General features: G+C 43.5%; 1 protein-coding gene across 4 annotated transcripts in view; it reads left to right on the top strand.

Moving 5' to 3' along the window:
• Positions 1–18,189, top strand: part of LOC128875378 (teneurin-a) — a 770,168-nt gene that overhangs the window by 284,319 nt on the left and 467,660 nt on the right. For all 4 annotated transcript variants that reach the window (XM_054120900.1, XM_054120902.1, XM_054120903.1 and 1 more), the window contains exon 4: positions 425–670. In XM_054120900.1, coding sequence (XP_053976875.1) covers positions 436–670 — 235 coding nt within the window. In that variant the 5' untranslated portion in view covers positions 425–435. The remainder of the gene's footprint in view (positions 1–424; positions 671–18,189) is intronic.

An 18,189-nucleotide genomic window follows, 5' to 3' on the forward strand; every position in this document is an offset into this window, starting at 1 on the left:
AATCACCCATACCGTGCTCCCCATAGGCTCCCTGGGGGGGGGGGGGGTTGTCCGAGAGGGATTTCAAGGGGTGCATTTTGTAGAAGGCATCAAGGAGAGTCGCTCCGAAGGTTTTTTTGAATTTTTCAACCCCTCCCGTCACCCCTGGCCTTTTCCAAAGAGGCGTTTTTCTACACCCTCCCCTTTAGGGGAGTGAATTAACCCCTTCGCATCAACCGTCGCCAATGCAACTTTACACACGTCTAGGGGACACTTCAAAAGTACTCCTCACGCGGTTTCATTTCAATCGGTTGAAAACTCTCATAATTATGAGCATTTAAAAAAGTGTACCGGTAATTTAGTCCAGTAGTTTATTACGAGAAGCGATTGTATCTACTATCGATGCTTGGGTGCTATTAGTAATGGAATTTGTGTTGTGTTACAGATGCTGCAGTGATGGAGGGCGAGGGCACGCTGGGCCGCGGGCCCGTAAATGGGGGCCGTGGACTGCGCCGTCAACGGTCCCTAGAATGGCGAGAGAGGCGCGGTTACGGACCCAGTGCCCAGTCGAGCAGCGACGACGAAGAGAATTCCCGTCACGCGGTTGGCGCTGCCTCCGTCTCGTCCGCTGGCAGAGGTGCCCGAAGTCCGGGCCAAGTTTTCGCTTCCCTCTTGGCGCAGCAGTATGGAAGTGAGTGATGATATAATTGATGTTTGATACCTTGATCGAGAGCCCGTAACCTTGCGCTAGACGTACGAGAAAAACTTTCGCGGACGCTGGCTACCTCCAGACTTCTGACGAACTCGCGTTATATTCGATCATGTTTGAAGAAAGAATAGTGTTTAATAGGAGTTGCCAGCCCATCTGTTAGGGCTGAAACGGGAATTTATCAGAAGCATCGCTGGCAACTCCGTCGAGCATTCCTCCTGCTGGACGAAAAGAATTAATGTAACGATTCGATTCCTAAACCCTGATTGGATGGTCCTTCGTTCGGTCGTTCTTAAACCTCCGCCGAAACGATGCTTAACGAGCGACTTAATGAGGAACTCGTGAACTTCAAATTGTCAGGTCGGCGTAAAGGGTTTGTCGTATTCGTGAAGCAAAGTTCGAAACTAAAGTAAGTAAATCAACATAGTCGCGGGGGCTTCAATACACTTCTCCCGGGTAAAAACACGTTTCTCAATCCCTTTTCGAAGAAAGTCCAAGCTCTGGAGTTTTTCGATCGGAGAATTTCATTTCGTTCCAGGACATTATTTTTCTTGAAGTAAACCATGTATTCGACGACAATTCATTAATGTTGATTATGATATTCAGTCTCTTTTTACATTTTATTTTAATAACTAATCATCAAGTGTCATACACCAACTCTCACTGTAACGAAATCATATCAATTTTAAATTTCACCTAAACATACCCTGTATCATCAAAATTCTATATCGTCAGATTTCAATGTTAAATCTTTTCATCCCTTCACTGTCAATCAATTTCGCCATCGCTTGGAACAAAGACCAAAACGGTCCTTCGACGGGTCTTCCCAGAAACTGTTTCGCGATACACGTTGTCGATAGGCGTTAAGAGTTATTTTCTTTTTTGTTTGTTTCTCATCGACTCGATCTCTCGACGCCAATAATAAAGTTCAGGGTGGCTCGTTCATCATATTCCATCAAACGCTCGCGGTGCCCGCCCATTCAGTTCGCTTCCCTTAATCTTCCTTCGACTTTCCCCGCCGGCAAACGCATAGATTAAAGGATTTACGAAATTAGTTTTACCTCCTCGCGTCGTCTACGAGAGCAGGCGGATATTAAGTTCGGATGTGGAATCCAGATTGCGGAGCGTTTTCCACGGGCTTAGTCTCGCGGTCGCCTACTCGCGGCTCGGTCGAGTAAACAAACCCTTAAAAATAATATTCCCAGCAACTGCGACGAGACGCGACGTCGACCAACCCTCGTATAATCGCGTGCTACCGCGTTTATTTCACCCCCGCACTCGTTTGCACGTCCCTGGTGTATCGATTACGCAACTCATTCGCGGCTAGCCGTATAAATATCGCGAGCCGCATAACTGCGTTATTATCGACGGCTTATTTGGATTACTATTTGCGCAAATAATAGTTTAATATCGCGCGTCCCCGGTCGCATGACCATTATTTGACCTCGGATGTGCCCGATGATCACGATCAAATCTACGAATTCGAGCACTTTGTTGCGCTTTCGCGTGGACTTGAGGATATTGCTACAATCGACACCTTTTGGGGTCATTTGGAACCGTGGAATCCTTACATCTCGTATCTCGCGTTCCTTTTGTTAGGAAAAGCGAAGTAATATTGTGCGAATAAATTCGAAATCTCTGTGATTGTGATTTCTTTATATCTCCTAGTATTTTATTTTTCTTGTAACGAGTAATGTCTTCATCTCATTTTTTTCTGTCAAATCAGATAGATATCCACCTCAAATGAAGTTTCCCGAATTCCCTACCTAGCCAAGTTCCCAACACACCTGAATCCTCAGTCTTGAGGATCCAAATGCCTAAACTTTGCAAGTAAATACCAAACTCGATCTCCACTGTTAAGATCGATACACAGTCGATCCTCCTGAGGCGAGCCGTTTCGCCACTGGTGCATCGTCTACTTTCGATACACTCCAAGTGCGGTTAGGCGACGCTGTGCCGCAGCGAATCGAGTCGTGCGACGTACTCGGCCATAGGAAAGGGACGGAGTGGATAGGAAATGGGAGAATATAGGGATGAAAATGGGGAACGCCGACATGGGGTCGAGGGTGAGTTCCAGGCGGATCCAGGGCTGGCGGGAGCGGTAATCGGCAGCAAGTGAATTGGAACAAATGCAGACAGACGCGAGGTGGGCTGCTGGCTCGCTTGATACCGCAACCAAGAAATATACTATAAACCGAGCACTGGTATTAATTGAGTTCCTCCCCATCCGTTGATGTAACGTGGCCCTCCTGTCATGCCACTCGTCCGTTTTGTCCGGCTTCATGACGAATCGATGAAACGCTTATGGGAATGGACGTGGAATCGAAGATCCTTAGGTAATCGGAGTTGGTTGAATCGGAGGATATTTTTATGGTTTTTCTATCTTTCTCATGCTAAGTACACGGAGACTCTGAAAGACCTGCTCAGCCTTTTAGGGTTCTATGGGGTTCTCTGCACTGCTCATACAGTGACGCAAAACCATCTTCGTGTACAATAAGGGAAGTCCTGGGAACGCTAATAACGTTTCAATTAGAGCCCCCTGGGCACAAGTGAATATGTATACTTGAGTATCCCGAATATTAAGGAGGTATGAACGTTCTATGCTCTGAAACTCAAGATACCACCCTAAAGTATTAATAACTGAACGATTAATCGACATGGAACTGTAGAGATAGAGAGAATTCCTATTGCATTTCCATTAATCTACAATTAACCAAGAAATATTTCACTTCGCCATAAAGAAAGTTTTCAAAGAAATAGATAATCGATACACTTCTCTCATTTTTTTCCATCTATATGGAATCCCTTCATTTCAAAGCGCGCATGATCCCTAGGTCACCTATTAACCCTTTACGATCAAGAGGCTACCTATGCTAGATTTTGTTACCTTTAACTGATACATTTGTAATTTTGAAAAATTTTAGTAAACCAGTTGAAAAGAGATTTTCGATAGCCGCGCGATGGAGCTTTAAAATCGACCTCGAATTCTTACGAAATTCAGCTAAATGGAAAGCTCCACGTGATTCTTACTGGAAAAAAGAAGAACTGCAAAGTTTGTTCTAGTCAAAAACACGAATAAACTTATTACTGTGATACGTGTCCAAATAACCCAAGAATCCAAATCGGTCAATGTTCCATAAATATAATCATATCATGGTAAAATACAGAACTTAATTTTGCAAAGTTACATTATATACTATCAAAATATACACTTGACATATTTGCGAAAAATCGTTTCGACCTGCTACCTCGCCCGGCCGAAAAAGTCGTCGACCGCGAAGGGTTAAAATCGCTCGGTTAATTAACCCTTCCGAATCGAAAGCTGTCCTTTTGGAAGATCGATTTCGAATCGAACGCGAGCCAGCTCCACCGAAGGGGTTTCATTGATGGCTCTTCTTTCTGCTTGCTCTTTCACAGACTGACACTCCTGGAACGAGCCGGTGTCCGGCTCTGCGGATTATGTTGCGTTAATGGTAACGTCGATTCAGTGGCTCGCTTCCGTATAGGCCCTCAGGGGTGAAAAATAATCCGAGGACATTTTATTAGGTATCGCTGTTACGTACCGCGAGGGCGTAAGTGGCGGATCGCGTTACCGTCGATTGGCAGCCCTGTTACGAGAAACTCCGCGTCCGTAAAACCCCGCATTGTCGTGGCCACCTCGTCTTATATCACGGATCGGAATACCTTTTACGATCTCTCGGCTGGATAGAGGGCAGAGTAAAGCTTTAATAACGCCTCGTGTCACGGTGTGCGTCACCGACGTTACAGGAGATCTCGTTCGCCCGGTGACAATATAAATGGCGGCTCTTAATCTCCGTCCGCGCGGGTATCAATATATTGATGTGAAAAATTACGAGAGAGGAAGGTTTTCGTGCCAATTTGTCTTTGTATTCTAGTATTTCACCATTGGAAAGCGACAATCGCTGTGGAACAAGAGAAAAAGAATAGTTGGGAACCTCCAACAAGGGAATGACTGTCGTGTCTTCTTTTGATTTGGTGGTTCGTAGATTTGTTAAGTATTCCTATTCCTACGAGTAGAAAATTTGACGCAAACACAAAAGGGAACATTGGTTAAAGTATTTCATCGAAGTCGTTGTGTGTGAGAGCCCGTGCCGATAGGGCTGAACAAGGAAACCTCAAGTAGCACTCGGTAATGTAGAACAATCAGTCGATAAGGGAGCTGCGTTGCCGAACGTCCAGAGCTCTACGTTGGTACATCTTACCGACAGAGTAGTCTGTCTTCTCAATCGTGTAACCTCCACTATTTACTCACCTACTCTATTTTATCACTCGCAAAACGAATCCATACCTCATTAATTAATACCAAACTTCCTACTTCGATTACTGTCCCGCTAATTTGCTTCGTACACGACAACACTGCATCCACGTAAGTTCCCAATACCTGTCAGCGTCGCTATGGACGACGTCTCTTAATCTCCGTCGGCGCAGTCATCAATATATTGACGTCCAGTCGAGGGGTCCTGTCTCCGGGTCCATGTTCACTTTGGACATTACATTGTCAGCTCATTACAACCGGGAACGGTGTGTCGCATCGCGCTTCGCCGCTGTTGCGTATGGAAAATATTGACCCCTTACACCTCCTCACCTCCTCACCCATTGGTCGAGGGCTCGCGCGCGCGCGCGCAGGGCCGATAACGCGCGAGATAACGTATAGCTTCCCGCGGCATTGTAAGTGTTGATTTTCCGCATCGCGTTTGCATAGACGCCGTGGACTATTAATTTGACGCGGTCAGATATAGCTACAATGGCGAATCGCAGCGGAACTTCGCGCGTTAATTACTACGCCGACCACCTCCGCGCAAGCCACCGTCCTCGTTGCCTGTTACGTTCAATGTTCGGTTGAATAACGTTCAAGCGATTCTCGTTAAAGGAAAAATTGATGGAACGTGCGTACAGAAACGGATTTTATATTTCTTTTTTTGACGGGGTATTTTGTTCTGATCACGTTATATTACACTGGGTGATTCGAGAGAATTGGATAGGGGTGTAGCACAATGCACCGCGTATGATTTGTGAGACGAACGATACAATGCTGTAGTAACTAACTTATCAATCTATCTTCGGATACAGTTCAACTGTAACAAAAGTTAGTTTGATGTATCGCCTGAGATCAATTTATGTTTAAACATAGTACTTCTATATGTTAATTTCTTGAATTCTACCGTGACATCCGTAAATCTCCAAAGATTGCCCCAAAATGAGAGGTCGAAAGGTAAAATAAGTAAGAACTTTTTTTTACTTTATTTCATTTGACTCACCAGGGATGAAGGGTTCCGCGCCCCTGATGCAGAACAATGGGAACTCGGTCGTTTTAGTACAGCGAGCGGGAGCCAGAGATACTTCAGCAGCCGTTAATCAAGACAGTCGCCGAACTCGAGTTTTCCATTTCTGCTTCCGAGTATTTTCGACTTACAACGCGTTCAGGTCTTCCGCGGTCGGGTACGCTCTCGCAGATCTCGGAAAAACGATGTTAAGCCGAGAATAAATTTTTAATGGGTCCGCCAGAGGTTCTTGCTTTGTGAAATACTGCCACGATACATGCAAATGATCGGGATCAAGAATTAAACTACGTCGGTTTTCTCCCCAACCAAGCGATAACGAAACGCCTTACGCGATCGATCCAGCGACGCTGCTGTAGAAAATTGAAAAACCTTCGAACATCATACTCAACGTGGAGCGAAACATTCTTTCGCCAATAATTTTCAATAATCTCGTACCAGCACTACGGTTTTTATTATTCGAACGTTTCACGAACTGTGCTCTTCAGGATCATTTTTGTTTACAAGCAGCTTTTGGCGTTGTTATTCTACAATTTTTTGTTAGAATACTTGTCGTATCTTCGATTCCAATTTCAATCAAAAACGAAGTTCTATCCACGTCGTTTGGTATAAATCTTTCACGAGAAAATAGTTTTCCCAAAGTCACCGAGCTTGGTGAAGTAGGTAACTGAAATATTCCACAAATAATTGGCGATGAAACGTCGTGTTCAAATAATTGGTTAACGTAGCCGACGCTGAACTTCCAGGGACAATCTTCTTCCCCTCGGAGAAAAGATACTTAACGAAGTCCTAACTCAGAATTAAAGTAAGCGATATATATGTGGGAGTCGACGTGGGAGCAAACGTACGAGATTAGGTGACCAAAGTTCGCGAGCAGTCATTAGAAGGTAATACAAAAGTTCGCCAGGGAGAAAGAGCACGGCGTTTCCACTTATTCTTTCCCTGGCATTGGTCGAAGAAAGATAGAGAGATTGGAGCAGTGCCCGTGGTCTCTCAGGGGGAATGAATAACTTAAGGACGTCTGATAGCATGATCGAAATTCACGTGTACTGGAAACTTCAACTTCTATTTCTTCTATCTACACACGATACACAGAATGATGTTAATGCGAAACTCTAATCGATTGACGAATTTATCGACAGAGTGGGTCTACACTGTCTGCTGATCGTCCTGCTCTGTCAAGCTGACGTTCTACGCTACCGAGTGCTATTGTTTACACTAGAACTGCAGTATCGACTAGGACTCAGCAGGAGTTATCGATGAGATTAGCATTTTTCTAGCTTCCTATGACTTCTAACCACCCTACAAGATTGGTGAAGCAAAGTTTCGGGACGTTCTGGCAGGATATACTAGAAGTTAATGTAAGCGTTGGCTAGGGAAAGAAAGCTCACCGTGTCTACTTATTCTTTCACCAGTATTGGTCGTGAAACGATAGACAGAGAGAACAAAACGGTGGTCTCTCGGGAGGGATGAATAATTTAAGGACGTCTGATCGCGCGATCGAAATTCACGTGTCTGGGAATCGCTTTGAACGTCAAATTACAGGGAGGCTCTCTCCTCGACCGATCTCTTGAATAATTGTGTTACAGACGGTCGATCCATTTAAATCACTCTATCGCCGGGCGAACGGTTCATTAAAATGCAGCGGATCGAATTTCTGTCGGGGAGGGCGATCCGTACGACTCCGACGTCGTCTAACAAGAAAACTCTGATAAATCTTATCGACGGATCTGTATCTGTCTTTAGGCGGCCGTCGACAGGGGGTCGTGGTAAATTTCCCGCGACCTTTCTCAGGGGAGTATCCAGGCCACGTTTATCTCCGTTGAGCGATCTATGCCCGACCCAGATTGCGGATCAGCATCTGATACATGTGGTCGAGATCTCAGGTGCTGCTACATCGAAGCGTAAAATTATTTGAACCTGGCACGAAACTTGCCATGACCTTTGTCTCAGATGGAAGGTTTTATTCTCCTGCTAGAAATGATTAACCCAGTATTGCAAATTTTTCTAGTGCATTTCGCATCTCGAAATCGAGACGAGATCGAAATTTATCTCGTCTCGTGCGCATCACTATTTATCAGCCTACCAACGAAAGACGAAGTCCACGGGCATACAGAACCCTCGAATGCCTAACTCGCTGCAAATTCTCCAGCACGAGAGTCTCACCCACAAATTCAAAGAACCCATCCAGCTGCCACGAAGGGGTCGCGTGTTATCGTCCACCCCTAAAACTGGCCCTGGTTTTAGAAGTCGCCTAGCAAATCCACGAGCCACACCGTTGCGTTCACAGACGGTCGCGTCGTTGTTCGATATTAACGGCGGGAATTATCCAGCGACACAGACGTTTTATTTCCACTTGACCGTCGATATATCCTCCGAAATTGCCTGCAACTGCCAGCTCTTCGTAAGCGATCTTACGAACCGACGTCCTGCCCGCTGTTGCGAGCAATAACAATCGGGCCCGTCCATCTACCGCTGATCGCGGAATCTCGAATCCATCCCTTGAAGGGGCCAGGCACTGAAATTGCTCCAAAATGAAGCCTTCCTTGTTAATTAATTCCATGGACATCAATGAAATCCAGATTTTTTTTTTTATGTATCATACAAATTTGAATAATTTTGTTCATTTATGAAGGTGTGTGTTAAGGGTCTTCATATTTATCCTGATAATTCTTCAATTTAAAATTCTTGGTGATCGGAGGCCAAGGGCTAAATAACGATTCGTGATGGTTAGATCGTACAGTGGGTAAGGAAACGGCTGCGAGGATTTGTAGGAAAATTTATTGGCAAGGTATACAGGTACATACATACATATGTACTGGCACATTGTGCTGGACCGTGTTGCGGTGGCGCCTGCTGCGCGATATAGAGCAAGCGCAAGCTGGCTGCGCGGGCTCGTGTACCGGTGCTTATGGTTATGTAGGCCTACCTTGTGTACCGTTCATCTGCTATCCACGTCAGGCGAATATTACCGTCGGCCTTTGAGCCGTTCCCGCATACCGCCAACTATTTGCAACGTTACATCGCAAATTGGCGCGGGTACAGGCTTCTCCAGTCTTTGTGCTGGATTCCTTGAAAATCTCCAGTACTGCGTCTGGATTTCATGCCGTTCGCGAGTGCGTTGAACCATGGCTATATCGTTTCGATAAAAGTAGCATAAGGGTATCGCTGTTCTTCGTGGATGCGTAAAAATTATTGAAACTGGATGAACTCGAATTATTTGTATTGTTTTAGAAATTAAAATGTTGAATTTTTATTAGAACGTCTTGGTAATGTATTATCGGTTAATCGATATGATAATGTTCATAGTTGAATTCACTTGAGTTTGCTTGAGTTAATTGCAACTACAATATTTCGTAAAACTGGAGGAGTGTTTAATGAAAGTCTCCTTTTTCGCAAGCTTTGCAAGCGTTTCGTTGCTCAAATTTCATATTAATCAAAACTTGCCTTTGTTTTCCTTGCTGAATGATAAATTGAAAAAGCTATCAGGAAATTTTGCACACACCACTGCATATTTTTGTGTGACAATATAAAATATGGAAACAAATTAGAAATAATCTAATAGTAGAACTTCGTACCATTTAATCGTCTTAGCAAATTGGAAAAGAGATTGCTTTGGAAACTCCACTTATATTACCATCATTATTAATGTTCACATTTCACCACCCAGGACAGTGGTCGCAAGAATCGTACGGGCATTACCGAAGTTCGACTCTCCCTCAAACTCCACTTCCACGTCGGGATTAGACTTAGATGGCAACGTTATTGCCATCCTTGTTGTTTACATCTGAAACAGTTCCACTTTGGTCGATATTCGCGAACTTCCTCGCTATGCAGCGCGTTTCCACTACTAATGCTTTTTGCAGTTGATCAAACGGCGTAACCGTGAGATCGTTGACGTCTCACAGTATTACACTCCCGTTGCCGAAATGATAGCTACTATCTCGACAGCCTCCATCTTACACGGCTCCTTCATTCCCATAATTCAGCTTCCATTTTAGGACTGCGACATCTACATCCTGTAGTTTTCAATATTTTGTCAAACAACAGTATGTCTGTATTTATATATTAATCAATTTAAAAGGATACATATACACATATGTATAACAATTTTCTTTTTCTTCAAAGGTATTCATATATGCTGTAACTTGTTAACCTACTGCCATATTAACGTTCTCAATTGTAATTCATTATACATATGAGCCGCCAACTGCACAAATCGATTAACTCCACTTTTTGAATAATCTTAAATTTAAGTGTCAAGTCATCCGGTCGCTGCAAGTGAATTCCACGCAAATCTCCAGCACGGTCCGATTGGTTCAGTAGCTTACATCCCACTGCGTTCAGATTTGCAATGCTACTATCATTTCACCACGATGCACTTAACCGAACTACGCGAAAGCAGTCGACAATTTCAATCGAATAGCCATTTTGGTAGATGATCCGTGCCCCAGACCGCGAATGGCTCGAAAATCGCGATGGTACAAAGCAACAGGCACGGCAGTCGGCGCAAGAACGAAATTACTGGCCACGCACAAATTACGAACTGGATACGCATCTCTCGTTTCCTGTCCTTGCCCCCGACCCACCTTTTGGCCGAGCGCAGCTTGATCATAAAGCTCGTTTCGGGTCTACATACCGAGCTGTTCGTAAATATCATTCTCGTTTTACGCGGATGCGGCTTCTCATCGGCAAAATAAACACGCCGCGGGTTACGTTACCCTAACGAGGAAACGTTGCCCCTTGATCCGAGGGAAAGACGATGTCTCCCCGGGTTTATTATTGCTGCCGAGTAATTAAACCGTTTTCCGTGCCGTCGGCTGAAAATCGAACGCACCGCGACGCCCCAGTGCCACCAGGCGACCTGAATTTTCCAACGAAATTTGGATAAAATGACTCTACGAAAGTTACGCCTACCGAAGGGATGAACAAATTTTTACCCGACTTGTCGATCAGGGCATTTGATGTTTTGACTAAAAATTGATATATTATCACGTAATATGTTATTTCATTACTTCATCGATCCATAAGTAGTTAGCTTGTTTAGAGCAGTTATCGTGCAGTTATAACATCGTGCACCACTTGTGTTTCACTCTTTCGGTGGAAATATATTTTACAGAATTAAATTTCTCATAAAATATGTTTTTCAGCGAATTAAATAAATATGCTTGCGTGTACCACCGGTGGTTAAATATTTTAAAGTGGTAACATGCTTTCATACTAGACTAGAAAGAATGGAGAAGGCCAAAGAGTAACAGATCGTCAGTTTTCCTGACACACGGTTCATATCGAGACAGGAATTCGTAAAACATTAATATTACAGGAAAATCATATTTACGAACGTTGCTTAAACAATATGCATTGCTAATAATTAATTTAACTACTGTCAGGAATTGATTTTTATTTATTCCAATCAATAGATATAAAGATATAGATAAATTTCTCGCGATTAACGTCTCGAATGGATACTTATTCTGAACCGTGATTGTTTTATCTTCGCTGTTTTACATATTAAGATTAAAAACCATCCGCTGCGGCGTAATTACTTGGCGCGAGCTAGATGACTCGAAAGAGTGATTGGCGAGGAGAGGAACAACGTCGCAGAGGCAGGACGTCGATATCCGCAAGGAGAGACGGGTTGGGGGATGGCGGTACCAATAAGGCCGAAACGAAAAAGAAGAGTTAAAACAAGCGTGCCACCCGATACCGGGTTTCTCATTATTTTAAGTGACTTCAGAGGCAGAGGCCGGCGTGTATATGCGCGCCATATATCACCACTTGCCACTCAGCCTGGCGGTATCGTGTAATCGAGTTGTCAGACAAACTACCCCTTACAGAGAATGGGTCCGCTATCGTTGTCGCCGCCGCAGACGCCGCTCGACGCCATAGTAGTCGCCTAATGCACGCGTTATTACGTTACGCGCATTTAAAACTTGCCTCCTATTAGCAGTTTGCCATCATCTGCGGCTGCTGTCGGGGATCGAATTCGAGGCGGGACGGATATGTCGCACACGGGACGACGCGGCCCTACGGTAACTTTGTTTCGTCCTCGAACGGATTTCATACTTTGGAGCCCATTACCGACCGATCTAATGGATCGCGCGTTGAAAATATTCACGTTGGATAGCTTCTGCTCAGAGGCATCTTCCAGACAGCCCTTGCCGGCAGCGATTTGACCCTGGAGGATGAGTTGAACGAGTTGGACACTCTATACGTAGGAGTCGACAGAGTAGGACCCACCGTCGATAATGCAGGTCGGTCTGATGGCAATGTAAAACTCCTCTGTTTGAGTAGGATTCTACATTGCCAGATCATACCGACAGAATGTTCTACATCGCCAACAGAGTGCTTTACCAACTCTATGGTCTACTAACCAACACAGATTTTCCGAACATATTCTACGGTGATTTTTGCCCCTGTACCGTTACTTTCCGAATTATTTATACATAATTAAGTACCATCTCACGCGAGTATTCCCACCGACATGTGTTTATGATTGGAAATACCTGCAGAGGGAATTGGAGTGTATCGGCGAATCGGAGAAGTTTATATTCATAGAAATGCGTGCAAAGGGAATCGGAGTCTAACAAACATCAGTCGAAAGCAAATCCCTTTGCCAATACCGAGCACGCTTCATTTCGTAACGTTTCGTACACATGAGTGCGCACAATACTCGAATACCTGATCCTCTGGAAATATTAGACCACTCCGCATTGTCTCGCTACCATTGCTCGATAGCTGCGCCGTATCGAATAACGATCGCTGCACAACTTTGGATATTAGCCGATCCTCTATCCCTTATCATTCGGGAGACAGTTTGTCACTTACAGCCGAATCTACTCCTACGATCACGTACACCATTCCAGTCGCGCCACTGCTTTGACGTTCGAACAGCACTTTGACGCTGCTGTCGTGTTGGTGCGTAGAATACCAGGGATGGAATTTATTGCGAGATGATAGCAGCTTCTCCTCATGCGTATCTGCATCTAAATATACTGTGATAGATAGTTACGATACATGTGTTTATAAATTCATACAAGGTTCACTAATTGCTACATGTATTTATTAATCGATTGCACTACTTAGCATCGATAGATCCGCAAAAGGTTAAATTCTAATAAAACAAACCGAAAAAAAATACAATTTTTTTTTAAAGAATGTGTAGTGTCCACCTTGATGAAATTTTGGAAAGACTTTAAAGTTCATTGACTATATGTTTAGAAAAAGAAATTGGTTCCACCTTATGTAAATTCATACATGTTTCCCTTATTTAGAAGATGTTCATAAGTATTTATAAAAATTATGAATAGAATACAAAATATCAGGTTGTTCGTATCAGTGCGTTTGTTTTAGTTGTTTTTCAAGCATTCTATCATCAAATATTTGTCTATATCGAGTATTTTTGACGAGTTTGAAGTAGAAAATGATCGAAACATGCCCATCCCTGGTCGTAGTGCATCGTTAACGAGCACGGGCGCCGCGGTATCGGTGCATTCGAGCATTTACGTCATAAGCACGCCGATATCGTTACAGGGGAGTAAAAGGAAACGGAACGGTTTTCTGGAACAAGAACACTCCAGAGGCCGGGAAAATCCGAACGAAAAACCAATAAATCACGTTGTGTTTAACGAACCTTCATGTTTCTATGCACACCTTTGGGAATACCGGCGCGGAAGTGTTATTTTTACTGGGTACCGACCAGCGCGATGTGTGAAAAGAACGAGGACGATGACGTTCTCTGCCCTCGTTACCGGATCCACGCGAAATGGACCGGGTAAGAATGCTTGAACGAATTACGAGCACGTCATTATCACTCCAGTCACGGATCGCGGGACAGAAGCTACTCTTAGGTTAATAAAAACCATCGTCGAATCGACGTCGAGGCCACACGACTTGTCTTAATTATCCTCGACTCCTATCCGAATTCCACTTCAGACTCTGCGAATTATCATCGAGGCATGCACGAGTGCGTGATGGGCGTAGTGCAATCGGAAGCGATGGTATTCAGGCATGATCTATTGCCTCTGAGGATAGGTCTCAGTCTTTTTTAAATACGATCCTCGTAAAGAGAAATCCTTGCAGTTTTAAATGAAAGCATTAATTTGTTTAGATTTTTAAATTTAAGCCGTATTTGGTACTCGCACATATTATAATTATGTTCAATAAGCACGTAGAACAATTATTGTTTCTATATTTACATTACTATAGCCAGAGGGAGAAGAGTTTAGAGTAAAAAGGTCATTTTCTACCCAAGACCCTGAATTAACTAAACACATTTGTCCAGAACAGAGGAAGATATTGCTGCCTTGTATAATACGTCCGTGTCCTTTTAACAGAAGTCTCTGTAATTTTGGAAAATTCAATTAGAAGGAAAATGGTAGCTCCACGTAACGACGCGGTCGCCGCAGAGTCCAGGTTTAAACGCCACGAACGCGTCCTGGATTACTTTGACCGAACGAGAAACGAAACGAGGGGGAAAGAAACGAAAGAAGCATGGACCAACTATTTGAAGTCCGCTGGTGACAGAGAATCGTCAATGGTCTCGTTAAAAAGTTACGTGGCAGCGTATGAGGGGAACTCGACGTCGTCGCAAAAAATATTGATTCCTGTAAAGTAATTACCCAGCGCACTGCGTTATATTTAGTAACCGACGAAACGCGAGTCTTTCGCATCCGTGAATCTATTTGCAAAGACAGTAATTTCATAGCAAGTGGATTCAGACTTTCGATCGGTGTCCATTTCCTTTAATTAAGGAAAGAATTGATTCTAGTAGATTCGTTTTTCTTCTTCCACTTGGCATCCAACAGTTTCAAGTATCCACGAATGTCTTCTTAAACATACCAGCATTATGCGAGCCACCGTAATACTTCTCAAGCTATACAGGATCGCGAAGACACCCTGGAAGTCCAACTAAAGACACGTTGCAGCCTGATCCCCGGAATTACAAGAAGCGAAGCGTGAATAATTCCGTCTGCTAACCATTCGTTTCGCGGCCGATATAAATTATTGCCGCGAGCGCATTAATTTCCTTTGCGAATAATTAACAACGTACCGGACAACGAAACCTTGGCGAACCTCCCACGCTCCGGCAATGGTCAGTCTTGCCGTCTGCACCCTCACGGCCCTCTACAACGCTCCTCGTCTCGCCGCTTCGTTCCAACCCCCTAACCCCTTCGCGGTCGACACCTGAAATATTAATCATGACTTACACGCGGTGCGCCCGGACTACGGGTATTCTCTATCTGCATTATTAAGTGAGCTGGAGCACGAGTTGGCCTACGTAGGCCTCCACCACGGAACGAATATGAATGGTCGGTCTTCGGCGTTATTATTCTAAAGAGAAGCTTCGCGGTGTCCAAGGATCACCTGGCAGGCTGGTTAAGCAACGATACGTTGCGTGTTATGTTACGCTTTGAGGGTGCCAGGTAGGGGCAATGGTTTCTTTGGAGTTTTTTTTGTGATTAAATTGAAATCTATTCGACGTTCGATGCTATTTTTATTTGAATGTCAACAACGCCACTTGCGTTGGAGTGACAAGGTTTGTTTAAACAGCAACTGTTGATTTACATAGAGAGTACTTGGAGCACCGAGTACTTGGTATACTGAGTATTTGGGACATTGAGTAGTTGAGGCACTGAGTACTGGGGACCTTGAATACTTAAAACACTGAGTACTTGGGACCCTGAATACTTGAGGCATTGAATACATGGAACACTTGGAGTACTTGGGATCCTGAATTCTTGAGACACTGAGTACTTGGAACACTGAGTACTTGGGACCCTGAATACTTGGAACACTGAGTACTTAGGGCACCGAGTACTAGGAACACCGTTTATAGAGCAAGCTTTCAGTCATCCAGAGTATCTACCATCTAGGAATGGACAACTGGCGGGCACGAACGGCAGTTACGACTCGCGCGACATCGGCGAGCTATGACCAAATGACGTCAAAGTGATATGTGACAAGTGGGGAGCAGTTGCAGGGGTGGAGGGTACGCTATACGCAACTGGAATTTATTCATTTATTTATTTCGCCGAACAGAAATGACCCATTACTAAACATGAGGTCACGAATGTTACAACGATGTTTGAAAATTACATTACACGTTTATACAGTGACCATAACACGGTTGTTAAATCTGGGTCAACGACTTTACGAATAGTAGATTCTAGGGAGATAGGGAATCCGTCAAAGACGCCTAATTTACTGCTATGTTTATTCATAAGATCGCATGAATAATGTGAACCGTTTATTTTGAAAACCGTGCAAGTCTATTTTCTGTTGTTTCGAAGAAATTAACGATTAACGTATCTGTCAGTTAAAAAATATGGGTTAATTTTTGAAGATATTAAATACTAATTAGTTACAAATAAAAAGTTTACGCTATATGAAATACGAATCACGTGAAATCTCATTTTTTTTTCGTAAAACGGACTTACACCGCTTTCAAAATAAACGGTACATGTAATCGTTTTGCTTATGAGATCAGTTTGTCTTAACGTAGAAGTAAGTGTTGTCAGATAGCGTTACAGATATGTGATGAGCACATGAGTTGTAACAGAAGCTAAACATCCACTGGAGGATTCATCGATGAGGCTTTACGATCGTATTCCACATTCGACGTGGAAACAGTCGCCTAAACTCCAACACTCTCCTACGTATCGCGTTTGTTAAGTGTTTGATGTGAATTCTCGTCATCGCAGAAACTGTTCAAACATCTATTAGCGAATTCAGTCGCTAGATGGTGGAACTTTCTCATTACCGAGTCTGTTCCAAAGGCTCTTCCGATAGGAGACTGTTTCCAACTCGGAGACGCGTCTAAGGCACGATTTGCTAGGAAAGTCTCACTTTTGCGTACTCCAGCTGATCTAAGTTGGAGTGCCATAATCCTCACAATCAACAAAATTTACATATTGTTTAGAAGTACCTATGATAGGATACCTATTTAAAAGGACCGTCTCTCTGTTTGGATCTATGTAGGTTTTCTAATACCTCTCAGAAGGTCTCCGATACCATTTTACTCGATGATTCCTGAGAAACACCAAACAAATAATACTGTTAGTACAAGCTGGTTAAAACCTGGGATTCGATCAACGCCTATCTACCGATTAAACATCGACGTTGGTCTACGAAGAAGTTGGTAACAGTAGACGACCAGGGGTGATTACTTATTAAACGAAACAGCGCGGACTTTCAGCTCTCGCGAAAAAAGCTTTTATTAAGTTCGGGGCACGGCCGATTCCGAAGTAAAGCGGTAAAATCAATTCTCGAGAGCGAGTAAAAGCTGTTCCCCGAAGTAGTTGCGTTATAATGAATTTACCGAGTTCGCTGTTTAACAATGCACATCTCGCCACCGCGGTTGTGTTCCGCTGCGAACGATAACCCGTTGAAATACGTTACGAGCCAGCCGTTTCCGGGGCCCCGTAATGCCGCAGGTTTAGATCTTCTAATCTATTTGATACATTACTCGCCGCATAGCTGAGATTGTTTAATGCCCGGAAAGCGGCATTAAATCTCCTTTCCACTCGAGCCCTAAAATGTTATTACTATTTTAATTGCGCCACGCGTCGCCGTATCTCGCCGTGGGACGGGCGAACACGAAATTATTTGTTTTGGCCATTAACTGGTTGCGTGTCGTTAAACCCTAGGAATCGGGAGTCCTGGAGTTCTTGAGCTTTACAGTTTACGGCCATATAGGCCCGAGAACCAACGAAAAATTCCACACTTTCCTCGACGCAATGAGTTGTGATAACTAGCACTATCGTTGTCATACAATTAATCTAAGATGAATACTTGAAAATTCGTTTGACTACTGTCTTCATCACAGTTGAAGATGTGTTTGCTTTGGTTATTTCTTATTGCTGAAGGGATATAGCCTTTAGTATCTTCCAATCCTGTACACCCCCGCTCAGAAGTATGTGAACACTTCCTTAATAGAAATAAATATCTAATAAAACTTGCGAATCTATTACTATCAATTACATCATTTATCTTTCGATATGTTTATGTTTCATTAGCGAATATATTTTATTAATAGTTTTTTATTTTAATATCACATTAGTAATGATACAAAACATTTTGGTTTTCTTTTTATTAACGTACACCTTCACTAATACGTTATAATTTACGATGTATATTAATTGTTCATTGAAAGTAATAAGTGTTGTGCCCTGACACCCGATTATTGCAACATATGATCGA

Source organism: Hylaeus volcanicus, chromosome 4 (genome assembly GCF_026283585.1).
Source record: "Hylaeus volcanicus isolate JK05 chromosome 4, UHH_iyHylVolc1.0_haploid, whole genome shotgun sequence".
Lineage (NCBI taxonomy): Eukaryota > Metazoa > Arthropoda > Insecta > Hymenoptera > Colletidae > Hylaeus > Hylaeus volcanicus.